Here is a 13583-nt window from a genome sequence, read left to right on the forward strand (position 1 = left end):
AGGGACGTCACCAGGCCTCTCCGTTCCGCGATCCTTGACCACCTGATCTACCACTGCTTATCCTGGATCATTCCCAATCCCCTTTCCAAACTCAATTTAAACGTAACTTAAGTACTTATAATGTTGTGATGAAATCATTTTTTGTCTCACCGCATTGTAAGGGAAGGTGGTAATCCTCTCGCCACGTAGAAGAAAACGTTTATCAAATGCTGTCTGAGACCAAATTCAGGATGGGTCTTTCTGACCAAGAGGGAGATCGTATACCTGGGTTGAAATATGGACAGTCAAAGAAAGTGTCAGACATACAATTGAATACTTCGTAGGTGGAATTTAAACATATAAACAAATAATCTAAATGCTTCAACTCACGCTTTGTCTTCAGTCATTGTAATGGTATTCAGTTGAAGAGTGAGATCAGTGGAGTTCAATCGACCACGCCCAGTTCCGAAACAACCAATTAGCTGCCGAAATCGAGAAGATTATTTTACAATTAATATTGTTACTCGACACACGCAAAAGTCTCGTGAACGTTTTGTAGCAACCTAGGCATGCATGATCATAACGTCACTGAAAGATAGCGGAAGAATTCATAGTTGATAGAATGCGACTGTCTCAATGAACTATATGTGCTTTTAGCAACTGGATAGCCACGCCTTAGATTGCTGGTAAATCAACTTCCTGTGTTAGCATAATTAGTCGACTCTTCACAAAATTATCATAAGTTCCCGCATTTCATATCTATGTTGCAGGTGTATCAAGGTGTATCCTACCTGGGTGGTGTTGTCCATGGTTGGGACAGGTGCTGTCTCCGGGTCAGGTACCTCGGGGAATGCTAACAATGGTTCAAAGGTAAAGTTTGACGGCAGAAATTCATGATCATCAACATCTCTGCAGAACCAAAGAAACTCCATTCCATCTGTGCCAAGAAAATCCGGATCTATTGATGACGATGCGTTCAGAGCACCCTAAAAGTATATAATATATACCTGTTCATGAAATGGTTCGAACCTGTCGTCTTACAAACATACACAGTATCCAAGACAATGCATTTGAATAAATCGGGGTTTTCGCGTTTGCCTTTAAAATATATACTAGACACACTGTTCTGATATCTTAAAAAACTAATTCATTGTTACGACAGGGCTTCCTATACACACTGCACTATATCTCTTAGAAACCAGGTGAAGTTTTTGTTAATAATGGTGCATGACTATGTCTTATACAAACACAGCAAACCTACAGACATTCCGTATGGTACAGTATGGAATGAGCCCCCAAGTACGCCAGCATTTAACCAAGGTGTCTGCACGATTTCAACAAAGAATGAATCGACTCCAAAAACGCCAGGTAATCCACTCATTTCAACACGAGCAACGATTTCATAGAAACCGTATGGCAAGTCCCTCGGTGGAAGAATCAGATCCTCAGAGAGAATATTCGAATGGTAAACAGCTTTCCGTAAGTTGGACGCTTTCAAATTCGGGATTGTGTTTAACATGCGTGGATCATCCACAAAATCAAATACTGTCCAGGTCACTTTGGTTGCTTCGGTTTTTTCACAGTCTAGTTGTAGTTCAGGCGATAATGAGATTGAGACCGAACGATATACTTGTGTGGCGTTCAAGATATTGGACGAGTTTGGAGCCAGGCCTGCAGAAATATAAGAATATATAGAAATATAGCTGCAGAAATATCAAGGATTGAAAGGATTCGAATAAGCATTAAAGGTGCTTTTAATATCATTTTTAAGAATTATTGTTAACATTGGACGTATGTAAGAAAAAGAGGTTTACCCGTGATAGTGATGTTCGGATTTTTGCATTCTAAAGCCAAGATAACAGCGACCGTTTCTTCCGCAACCGCGGAGACATTATTTGACGCGCTCATTCTGACACGAAACGATCCAATGTTAGGATAAATATGTTTAACAATAACTTCTTGTGTGTTTGGACTTCGAGGAAAGAACTTCAGGAGAGGTGTGGCAGCAATATTTGAATTAATGTCAGCAACGACAAACTTTGTTTGACATGAGGCGTCGCCATAAACCAGGAGAGAACTGTTGTCTCCGACGTCGATCCACATACACGTTTCTGGTGCAAACTTTTCGAACAAAATTTTGAGCGTTATAGTTTTGTTAAGCTTGACAGGACCGTCGTTTGATAGACTGGTGAAGATCATGCTTTGTTTAAGGATAATACTACCATAAGCGTGTACAGTACTAATGCTGTTTTTTAAGGTGACAGTAATATCACAGCGCTGGTTCACATCCCCTGGAAAAGATTTCTCAAGTTGATAATGCGATGCATCGCTTTGACCTGAAGTTTCGCAGTCGAAGTTCCACAAAACAGATGTAGCCGGGCCATTTTTGTAGCTTGCATTCAACTTTACGGGATACTCGGCTGGAAATATATTGGCAAGCTCTCCTTGACCCTTTACCCCAGAGCCAAAGAAGGAAAAACTCGTCAACATTGAAATTACCGGATTTTGAATGACTTTTAAAACTTCGAGCGTAAAATTCAAAGTTTCGTTTGAAACTGAATTCCGAGCGAAAACACGGATATCCACAACCCCGTCATGATCGAAAAGCAATGGGTCTGTAACATGGCAATCGCATTGTCCACCAATTCGATTCAAATTCGCCACATTGCAACATACGATCTCGTTGTAGTAAACAGCTACGGATGTGTATGAGCCATCGTCCATGTCCCAAATAATAGGAATATTTTCACCAAATGCCTTTGCAGTCGGTACAGATTGAAGTGTTAGGTTTTCAATCGGGTATAAATTTTCTGTCAAAATTTAGGATGCAAATAATAAAGTAAGGTGAGATATGATGAGATAAGGGTAAGGTTGATGCACGGTGGAGTAAAGTTAAAGTTAGAGAAAGGTGAGGTGAGGTGAGGTGAGGTGAGGTGAGGTGAGGTGAGGTGGGGTGAGGTGAGGTGAGGTGAGGTGAGGTGAGGTGAGGTGAGGTGAGGTGAGGTGAGGTGAGGTGAGGTGAGGTGAGGTGAGGTGAGGTGAGGTGGGGTGGGGTGGGGTGAGGTGAGGTGGGGTGGGGTGGGGTGAGGTGAGGTGAGGTGAGGTGAGGTGAGGTGAGGTGAGGTGAGGTGAGGTGAGGTGAGGTGTGAGGTGAGGTGAGGTGAGGTGAGGTGAGGTGAGGTGAGGTGAGGTGAGGTGAGGTGAGGTGAGGTGAGGTGAGGTGAGGTGAGGTGAGGTGAGGTGAGGTGAGGTGAGGTGAGGTGAGGTGAGGTGAGGTGAGGTGAGGTGAGGTGAGGTGAGGTGAGGTGAGGTGAGGTGAGGTGAGGTGAGGTGAGGTGAGGTGAGGTGAGGTGAGGTGAGGTGAGGTGAGGTGAGGTGAGGTGAGGTGAGGTGAGGTGAGGTGAGGTGAGGTGAGGTGAGGTGAGGTGAGGTGAGGTGAGGTGAGGTGAGGTGAGGTGAGGTGAGGTGAGGTGAGGTGAGGTGAGGTGAGGTGAGGTGAGGTGAGGTGAGGTGAGGTGAGGTTGAGGTGAGGTGAGGTGAGGTGAGGTGAGGTGAGGTGAGGTGAGGTGAGGTGAGGTGAGGTGAGGTGAGGTGAGGTGAGGTGAGGTGAGGTGAGGTGAGGTGAGGTGAGGTGAGGTGAGGTGAGGTGAGGTGAGGTGAGGTGAGGTGAGGTGAGGTGAGGTGAGGTGAGGTGAGGTGAGGTGAGGTGAGGTGAGGTGAGGTGAGGTGAGGTGAGGTGAGGTGAGGTGAGGTGAGGTGAGGTGAGGTGAGGTGAGGTGAGGTGAGGTGAGGTGAGGTGAGGTGAGGTGAGGTGAGGTGAGGTGAGGTGAGGTGAGGTGAGGTGAGGTGAGGTGAGGTGAGGTGGTGAGGTGAGGTGAGGTGAGGTGAGGTGAGGTGAGGTGAGGTGAGGTGAGGTGAGGTGAGGTGAGGTGAGGTGAGGTGAGGTGAGGTGAGGTGAGGTGAGGTGAGGTGAGGTGAGGTGAGGTGAGGTGAGGTGAGGTGAGGTGAGGTGAGGTGAGGTGAGGTGAGGTGAGGTGAGGTGAGGTGAGGTGAGGTGAGGTGAGGTGAGGTGAGGTGAGGTGAGGTGAGGTGAGGTGAGGTGAGTGAGGTGAGGTGAGGTGAGGTGAGGTGAGGTGAGGTGAGGTGAGGTGAGGTGAGGTGAGGTGAGGTGAGGTGAGGTGAGGTGAGGTGAGGTGAGGTGAGGTGAGGTGAGGTGAGGTGAGGTGAGGTGAGGTGAGGTGAGGTGAGGTGAGGTGAGGTGAGGTGAGGTGAGGTGAGGTGAGGTGAGGTGAGGTGAGGTGAGGTGAGGTGAGGTGAGGTGAGGTGAGGTGAGGTGAGGTGAGGTGAGGTGAGGTGAGGTGAGGTGAGGTGAGGTGAGGTGAGGTGAGGTGAGTGAGGTGAGGTGAGGTGAGGTGAGGTGAGGTGAGGTGAGGTGAGGTGAGGTGAGGTGAGGTGAGGTGAGGTGAGGTGAGGTGAGGTGAGGTGAGGTGAGGTGAGGTGAGTGAGGTGAGGTGAGGTGAGGTGAGGTGAGGTGAGGTGAGGTGAGGTGAGGTGAGGTGAGGTGAGGTGAGGTGAGGTGAGGTGAGGTGAGGTGAGGTGAGGGAGGTGAGGTGAGGTGAGTGAGGTGAGGTGAGGTGAGGTGAGGTGAGGTGAGGTGAGGTGAGGTGAGGTGAGGTGAGGTGAGGTGAGGTGAGGTGAGGTGAGGGTGAGGTGAGGTGAGGTGAGGTGAGGTGAGGTGAGGTGAGGTGAGGTGAGGTGAGGTGAGGTGAGGTGAGGTGAGGTGAGGTGAGGTGAGGTGAGGTGAGTGAGGTGAGGTGAGGTGAGGTGAGGTGAGGTGAGGTGAGGTGAGGTGAGGTGAGGTGAGGTGAGGTGAGGTGAGGTGAGGTGAGGTGAGGTGAGGTGAGGTGAGGTGAGGTGAGGTGAGGTGAGGTGAGGTGAGGTGAGGTGAGGTGAGGTGAGGTGAGGTGAGGTGAGGTGAGGTGAGGTGAGGTGAGGTGAGGTGAGGTGAGGTGAGGTGAGGTGAGGTGAGGTGAGGTGAGGTGAGGTGAGGTGAGGTGAGGTGAGGTGAGGTGAGGTGAGGTGAGGTGAGGTGAGGTGAGGTGAGGTGAGGTGAGGTGAGGTGAGGTGAGGTGAGGTGAGGTGAGGTGAGGTGAGGTGAGGTGAGGTGAGGTGAGGTGAGGTGAGGTGAGGTGAGGTGAGGTGAGGTGAGGTGAGTGAGGTGAGGTGAGGTGAGGTGAGGTGAGGTGAGGTGAGGTGAGGTGAGGTGAGGTGAGGTGAGGTGAGGTGAGGTGAGGTGAGGTGAGGTGAGGTGAGGTGAGGTGAGGTGAGTGAGGTGAGGTGAGGTGAGGTGAGGTGAGGTGAGGTGAGGTGAGGTGAGGTGAGGTGAGGTGAGGTGAGGTGAGGTGAGGTGAGGTGAGGTGAGGTGAGGTGAGGTGAGGTGAGGTGAGGTGAGGTGAGGTGAGGTGAGGTGAGGTGAGGTGAGGTGAGGTGAGGTGAGGTGAGGTGAGTGAGGTGAGGTGAGGTGAGGTGAGGTGAGGTGAGGTGAGGTGAGGTGAGGTGAGGTGAGGTGAGGGAGGTGAGGTGAGGTGAGGTGAGGTGAGGTGAGGTGAGGGAGGTGAGGTGAGGTGAGGTGAGGTGAGGTGAGGTGAGGTGAGGTGAGGTGAGGTGAGGTGAGGTGAGGTGAGGTGAGGTGAGGTGAGGTGAGGTGAGGTGAGGTGAGGTGAGGTGAGGTGAGGTGAGGTGAGGTGAGGTGAGGTGAGGTGAGGTGAGGTGAGGTGAGGTGAGGTGAGGTGAGGTGAGGTGAGGTGAGGTGAGGTGAGGTGAGGTGAGGTGAGTGAGGTGAGGTGAGTAGGTGAGGTGAGGTGAGGTGAGGTGAGGTGAGGTGAGGTGAGGTGAGGGTGAGGTGAGGTGAGGTGAGGTGAGGTGAGGTGAGGTGAGGTGAGGTGAGGTGAGGTGAGGTGAGTGAGGTGAGGTGAGGTGAGGTGAGGTGAGGTGAGGTGAGGTGAGGTGAGGTGAGGTGAGGTGAGGTGAGGTGAGGTGAGGTGAGGTGAGGTGAGGTGAGGTGAGGTGAGGTAGGTGAGGGAGGTGAGGTGAGGTGAGGTGAGGTGAGGTGAGGTGAGGTGAGGTGAGTGAGGTGAGGTGAGGTGAGAGGTGAGGTGAGGTGAGGTGAGGTGAGGTGAGTGAGGTGAGGTGAGGTGAGGTGAGGTGAGGTGAGGTGAGGTGAGGTGAGGAGGTGAGGTGAGGTGAGGTGAGGTGAGGTGAGGTGAGGTGAGGTGAAATGAGGTGAGGTGAGGTGAGGTGCACGTAAGGTGAGGTGAGGTGAGGTGAGGTGAGGTGAGGTGAGGTGAGGTGAGGTGAGGTGAAATGAGGTGAGGTGAGGTGAGGTGCACGTAAGGTGAGGTGAGGTGAGCTGAGTTGAGGTAAGGTTAGAAAAGACAAATGTGCAAAAAGGCCAACGCACTCAATGTCTAACATTAATATTCTTACCAAATTCACAATTAACTCCATAATATCCCGCGGGACAAGAACAATTGTACGCGTTAACAAGATCTTCACATGTTGCGTTATTCAAGCACGGATACGAAAGGCATTCGTTGATTTCTATTTGAGAAAAGTTCAAAAATTACGACAAAGAGCAATTCCTTTCCAGTCTCTCCAAATATTTCCAGTAATATTTACCTGTTTGGCAAGCATTTCCAGTGTAACCAACAGCGCATGTGCAAGTGAAATAATTGAAGAAGTCAAAATGATCATGGCAGGTGCCACTGTTTTGGCAGGGTGACGAGTGGCAAACATCGAAATCTAACAAGCAGAACAAATGCATTTTCGTAGCTAACTGTGACCAGTTGACTGTGATCAGATAACTGTGACCAGCTAACTGTGACCAGCTAACGGTGACCAGCTAACTGTGGTGTGCTAACTGTGACCAGCCAACTGTGACCAGTTAACTGTGATCAGATAACTGTGAACAGATAACTGTGGGCAGCTAACTGTGACCAGATAACTGTGGACAACTAACTGTGACCAGATAACTGTGGGCAGCTTACCTTCGTAACGGCCGTAAAATTCAGCACGAAGGGAACAGGCGACAGTGCACACTCGTGATTTAATTTGAATAACTGTGGTCAAAATCGCTGGAGTCAAGGTTAAATTTGTCACAACACCTTGTTCTGTACTTGCATTAAAAGTCTGAAACAAATTACAAATTTACCATCGTCAGAAGGTTCGGAAGCAAGTAAGCGATTAGATAATACATATGTCATAATACACAGTAACACAAGTCGCCATATGCCAATATTCAACAACTTTGCTTTAACATCTATTATTCAAATATATATGTCTCCCGCCTGGCACGTGTCTATGACTCTGGCAACAGATATAGTTAAATGAATAATCACGATGATTTTCAAGGGCCGAATCGAATGAGAGTTCCAACTCTATGAAAACCCTAACTGGTATATGTCATAGGTTGTAAGTAATTAGAAATAGGCCGACAATCGAAGGGGGTGAATGCATGGAAGGATGATCTCCTAGTTGGGTTTCGCTTACCCTAATGGTGGTCCAGCCTACATGTTTGACATAGTTATTTTGTGCGTCAGTATCAGGATCATAGTAGGTCAGCTGAAAGTATTCGACTCCAGCAACAGAGCTTGTCCTCGCTTGAATCTGGACCATCGTCACCGTGGTATTTGCAACGAAATCAACCACAAACACTCTGCAAAATTCAGTGTAAAAGTCATTTCCTGTAAGTAAATTACGGATGCTTTTAAAAAAATCTTGTGATAATGTCGACTTACGCGGGAATGTCAGACGGCATAACCATCCATTCTCCTCGCTTCACGAACGGTTGACCATTTAATCTTCCACGTTTGGGTGCGTACGTTTCGTTCCGGGAAGAGCTTGCTGTAATTTGTGAATCCAAAATCTGTCCGCTTTCCATACCCAGCGTGTGGGGATAATAACAAGTGAGAACTGTAAAACAAAAAACCGTTTGATGTCATTCAGAATTACAGTCCACCCCTGTCCTAGCAAATGTTCGACAGCCCTGCTAACGCGGGGAAGAAAAACAGAGCTCTTAGACATTATAAATGTATTTCTGTATTCAAAAAAAAATTAAACATAATTCAAAAAAAAAAAATTAAACATACTTGCATAACATCCCTTGAACTCGACTCTAAGACAACATTTGTGTGCTCCAGTGGCCGTGTTGGGATGAATACGAATATAACGGGTGGAGATGGGATTCGAAAATGTATTGGGGGCAACAATGTCAGGTGCCGTATTCCCGTTAAACATCTGTAAATATAACATTTTATACCACGTTACACGTTAATGCTACTTTCATGACATAGCAAAAGAAATAAAAGCCCGTTTAATGTGAACCCGTACTGATTTCATACATGCTCAGCCTTTGTTTTGGTAGTCAGGGGCCAGTTGTATAAAAGATTATAGTTAACTATACAAAATGTAGTTAAAGAGCAAAACGGGGCTATGGAGGGTAAACGGGGCTATGAAGCAATGAACTATGAAGTTACACAGTGAGTACCTTAACAAACCCATTTTGTTCATAATAAACGAAGCTAACACCGTCTAAACTATAGGAAACTTTAAACGCGGTAACTCTCTCATCGACATTCGTGGCAGGATTCCCCTGGATGTGAACGCTGGTGACAGTCGTGTCCACACGAAAATCCACCTGAAACCATGGATCACCATCATGATCCCCAGGGCACCAGCAACCTTTGCTGTTTTCCAATACGTTGTTCAGTCTCCCATAAGAAGCGCGATACTCGTCACTGTATTGTTTATCGGAGGTAATCTGGTTGTCTGCAATTTGTCCATGCTCCATGCCAAGCGCTCTGGGTTCAAAAATTTCTAAAGTATCAAAAATGTGGTGCGATCAGCCGTTGATTCCGGGGGCTGGTTGTGCGAAAACTGGATGGTGCTTTCAATCGGATAGTTTTCTTTTCAATCGCTCTAGAATTGCGCGTTAGCTTGGTATAACGTGGTTTGAACCTTTGCATTCTTAAACTAGGGGTCCTCTTTCATAGCCATGCGCTTAAAATATGTTATCTCGTTGCTTTTGAGTTGTATTTGCGACGATAGAATCGCTATCCGGTGATAGCTTTAATTTCCATCAAGGCGAGGGGAAAGAAATTCAACACCACGGAACAGCAAAGGCCTAGCTTTTGGCGAGTTTAGAAAAGTTGCCATTGTGGTGAAAAGATTTGAAAATAAATCATTATTACCTGACTCGCAGAAGACTCCTGTGAAACCGCTTGGGCATGTGCAGTTGAAAAAATTATATCCATCAAAGTAGTCGTGACAAATACCACCGTTCTGGCAAGGCTGCGAGGAACAGACGTCGATATCTGAAAGGTGTCATATAATGGTTGAGCCTTGCTATATTATCCTCATTATATAACAACTGTTTTATGTCGGGATCTTTTCTGTGTACTTTAGTTGTTTAAGGTAAAACGGACAAACATTAACTTGAGCATTGAAACTTAAGCCGAAAATTAGATCCAGGTGATCTCATTTCTCTCCATGATTTCTCTCATATTTTAGCCGATCAGCGCTCACATAGTTTCCAAAATAGAGATCCATTCTGTAGGTCTCAATCGATTGTATCTTTGGTTATTATTCTTCACGAAACTAGCAGAAATTTTGCGATTTTGTTTGATTGTATTCAGTTATAAGAGTATAACTATAGTTCTGAGATAAATTTGAACGAGAAATCAAGGACATTTCAAGAGATATTAAGTTGTTTCAACGGAGAAATAAATTTTTATTTGACAACTTGGCATTTCAGATCGCCTGCATGGATAATATTATACAAATGCAATCATCGGATCATATGTGGATTTTTTTGAGATATAATGACAAGCAGAGTAGGAACAGCGATGTCTCAGTAAGGAAAACAATATCCCCATGCATGGGAGAGGAAAGAGCTACTTGGGTCATCTTTTCCTATTTGCATCAATATGACCCTACATGGGACAAGCGATGTTTCAGTAAGGACATTACATATTAATACAAATTCCTATTTGTATTAATATGACCTTACATTACACATGCAGCTAGGACATGATGAAGTTGATCCCAACCCTCTGCAACAACCCTCTCGGCCATACATATCTTACAATACTCTCATCGTTTCATGTAATACCTTCATAACAACCGTAAAGTTCTAGCCTTAAACCAATTCCTTCGCCACCAAATGAAAAATCCCTTAAGTTTAATACTTTCGTTGCAGCCATGTCCTCTAAATCAATGGTCACCACCGTATTTGAATCACTGTTAGCAGTATACTTCTGTAGAAGGAAAAAATAAAAAAAAATGGCTTAAGAGGTAGAATTGTGATTAGGCGTCAAATGTGGCGCGTATTTGTATCAAGACACGATTTTTTTCGTTGACATGTGAAAGTACTTTCAAGTCTGAATTTTTTCTTTCTCACATCCAAACACAACTTAAGGGTTGTTTACATGAGCCCGGTTACCCGAGATTCAACGAAGCGTGAGATGATTTTGAGGTATTGAAATGAGCAGATAACATGATCCTGGCAGTCGTATAATCACCACAACAATAGCATGTGCTTGTTTGGTGTCATAAAGACTTATTTTAAAACCTCAAAGTCCTCTCACGCTTTGTTAAATCTCGGGTAACCGGGCTCATGTAAACAGCTGAAATGACTTCAACTTCTTATTACCTCGGAACAGAAATATTTTCGAATAAAATTTTTTTAAGATTTTTCTGTGCCAGCATGCGGTTCACGGAGAAATTTTCCCGTCGTGCAAATGCAGCTTAATAAATAAACGAATGATATCATCAATGGCTAGTTTACCTTCCTTGTTTTCCATCCATAAGTGTGCAATTCATAATGGGGTTGGAATTTGGTCAGCCAAGCGTTTCGATTAGCCGTTCCTTGAATCTTGATACTTGTTACTACTGCTTGCGCGTCGAACGTGATAACGAAGCGTGCTGCCTTCGTTGTAGTAGTAAACCAACCTTTATGCAAGATAAAACATTTCAAATTAAATTCAAATTAATCGATGATGGTAAACCCAACAATTCCAGCTTCTGGATAAGAAACTAAGCATCTTAGGAAGAGAAATACTACAAAGTTTGCTTGCAAAATGCTGAAACTTGATATGCAAAATATAGCCATGCGAAATTCACTAATTTTGTATCACAGCTAAGTACGGGAATAATAATTATACAACTATCTGAAAACTGGTTATTTTTATAGTTATATATGTTTGCAAAACATACAAACTTTGCCGGGCCATATTTTTCACTTTTTCAAAATTATAAAAATGGCAGTTCTATACTACTCATTTTTAAATGCTTTTTCCACCAGTGAGACGAAATGTTCAGCGCCTGGCTAAGCTAGGTAACTCGGTCTCGATCCATACAAGTCGCCCCTTCAAGCCACTTCTATGGTCTTATGATATGCTTACGGTTAAAAGCACCGATATACCTGTATTGGAGAACAGCCTTGCAGTCTCCGGGCTGTTGTCGCCATATTTTCCATCGTGTGCCCAAATTTGATGATCTCCGATTCTCCTGTTCCTCATTCCCAATTCCCTCGGCGCACGGCAGCCTAAAAATATAGGAATATTTCATATCAAAGCGCGTTGTGAGAGCAAAATCCCGATAGCCAAGGGCGCGTTGTACGAAGGCTGTATATCTATCCACCGGATAGTGATTTTTTTAACCGTTCGGCTAAAAATGCTCGAAAAGCGATAAAATTTCATCTTTGGAACCAAAAATAATTGTTAAAGAGGATTCTCGATTTAATCAAAGATGTAATCAAAGTTATAGCAAACAACCGGTGATATTGACAGCGATTAAAAAAAAATCACAATCTGGTGGAAAGCGCTATATCCAGCTTTCATACAACCGGCCCCAGGTATTGTAACCACAGTCTGCGTTCGACATTTTTTTCAATTTCATATTATGGAAATAGCATGGATTCCAGTGAGAATCAGTTTCTGTACGTACCGCAATAACAACCAAAAAGTTCCATTCTTATGGCAGGAATGCTCTTCCACACTTTCGGGTGAATTCGAATCACGCGAGCAAAGATTACACGCGTGAAACGATGATGGATAATATTATCACAATCAAAGTTGCCGTTGAATTCCTAAAAAAGGACAAATACCAATGTTATTATCTGCACTATATCAGTTCAGTTTTTCAGAGCTGAAACGAAAACATTTTTCATAATTCGAAGTATTTCTAACGAAATTCAGTGTGGTTTTGTTAAATAGGAATGACATTCAATCATCAATAGACTCTCTCTTTATAATGACGTCAAACGCTCGTTAGTTTTGTGGAGCCAATCAAATTTCGTGAAGCACCAGGAGTTTGATCAACGTCATTATGAGTAACACCTATCCACGATAGAACGACTATCACGAATTAACCTAAGAAGTTAGCTTAGTCGCAACTTGCAAGCGCTTACCCTATTGCAAATGTTCATTCTGATTGCCTATGCCTACTTGCTATCTTTAAATTGACAGACCACTTGGATGGAAAAAATCATTCCTGATTTGATATAGATCAGGGCCGGTTGTTCGAAAGGGGTTTTGCTTTGAAGGGCGGATAAGGACGGAGAAAAACAAAGCTATATATTTATTAAAAAACTAAGTTAATTGTACATAATTTATGCATAGTTGCAGGTTCAGTCATTCACAGGATATATGAGAATATTTTTAAACTTTGGCTTATCCACCCTTTAAGCTAAACGCCTTTCGAACTCACACCGGCTCCTGGTAAGATAAAATCAATACCTTAATCCAACCGAATTCTTTATATTTTTCGAAATTTAACATATCATTGCTGTAGGAGACCTCAAATAGGATCGTCCAGTAATCTCCGGCCAAACCTCCCGGATCCTTTTTGCCTTGCATTGATAAAGCAACCACTTTTGAGAATTGCATGAGATCAACCTAATAATAAAAAAAAAAATATCAAGGAGAATTGCTGAACGTCTGGGTCGGTGCATGCTGTCATGCGTAAATTCGCTGACCAAAAAATAAACGTAACGGGCTCGTGACTTGGAGTAATGCGACAACGTATTGATATATATCTATCTTTTTAAAATTTGAAGTACTTTGATTAGAATTATTGATGTAATTTTGGATTTGATTCGGTTCGACAAAAAACACTAAAACACATCTACTAATCTAGTTCTAATTTAGGCCGATACAAACCAAAAAATGCCAAGAATACAAGTATTCGGTAAATAATTTTCATCGTACACGGGAAACCCTATACTCTGCCAGTAACAATGCGCGTACATTTTAAGCACTCAGTCCATTTTGGCAATTTTGTGCAGATCATATTGGTTTGACGTTCAACCGTTTCAAAAGCTAAAAAAGATTGACGTACTTGCAGCCATGGCGATGGGTCTCCCGACAACTCTGGCAGCCAGGCTTTTACGTTATTCAAACGTGCATTGTGAGCGGTATATTTTGACGATCCACTCAACGTCGACGAGGAACTATACTGGTAACCTTTAAGGGTTTCTTGTTCGAGCCCAAAAGGTTTCGAATCAAAACAACCTATAGTAAAATCAAAATAATTAGGACCGACTGCTG

At 44.6% G+C, this 13583-nt stretch overlaps 1 protein-coding gene across 1 annotated transcript; it reads right to left on the bottom strand.

The window, feature by feature from the left end:
- Positions 1-146: 146 nt before the first annotated feature.
- On the bottom strand, positions 147-13326 carry LOC114541123. Its single transcript, XM_028561111.1, has 19 exons — positions 13261-13326; positions 12774-12932; positions 11983-12124; positions 11459-11581; positions 10823-10986; positions 10148-10292; positions 9228-9350; positions 8525-8853; positions 8127-8274; positions 7776-7950; positions 7528-7693; positions 7026-7167; positions 6658-6780; positions 6466-6579; positions 1794-2789; positions 1241-1650; positions 771-965; positions 370-461; positions 147-264 (listed from the first exon to the last, which is right to left on the bottom strand). Exons 1-19 carry the CDS (start codon positions 13324-13326, stop codon positions 147-149), a joined length of 3930 nt encoding a protein of 1309 aa, XP_028416912.1.
- Between the last annotated feature and the right edge of the window lie 257 nt (positions 13327-13583).

Source organism: Dendronephthya gigantea, unplaced genomic scaffold, assembly GCF_004324835.1.
Source record: "Dendronephthya gigantea isolate DGI-Jeju-01 unplaced genomic scaffold, DenGig_1.0 000267F, whole genome shotgun sequence".
Taxonomy (NCBI): domain Eukaryota; kingdom Metazoa; phylum Cnidaria; class Anthozoa; order Malacalcyonacea; family Nephtheidae; genus Dendronephthya; species Dendronephthya gigantea.

Coding starts and splice junctions, on each gene's coding strand:
- LOC114541123 (XM_028561111.1), bottom strand. CDS start 13,326: ATGATCTGCACAAAATTGCCAAAATGGACTGAGTGCTTAAAATGTACG. Junction 9,351..10,147: donor ACTTTACGGTTGTTATGAAG/GTATTACATGAA, acceptor GACACCTTTCAG/ATATCGACGTCTGTTCCTCG. Junction 7,168..7,527: donor TAGGCTGGACCACCATTAGG/GTAAGCGAAACC, acceptor AATTTGTTTCAG/ACTTTTAATGCAAGTACAGA.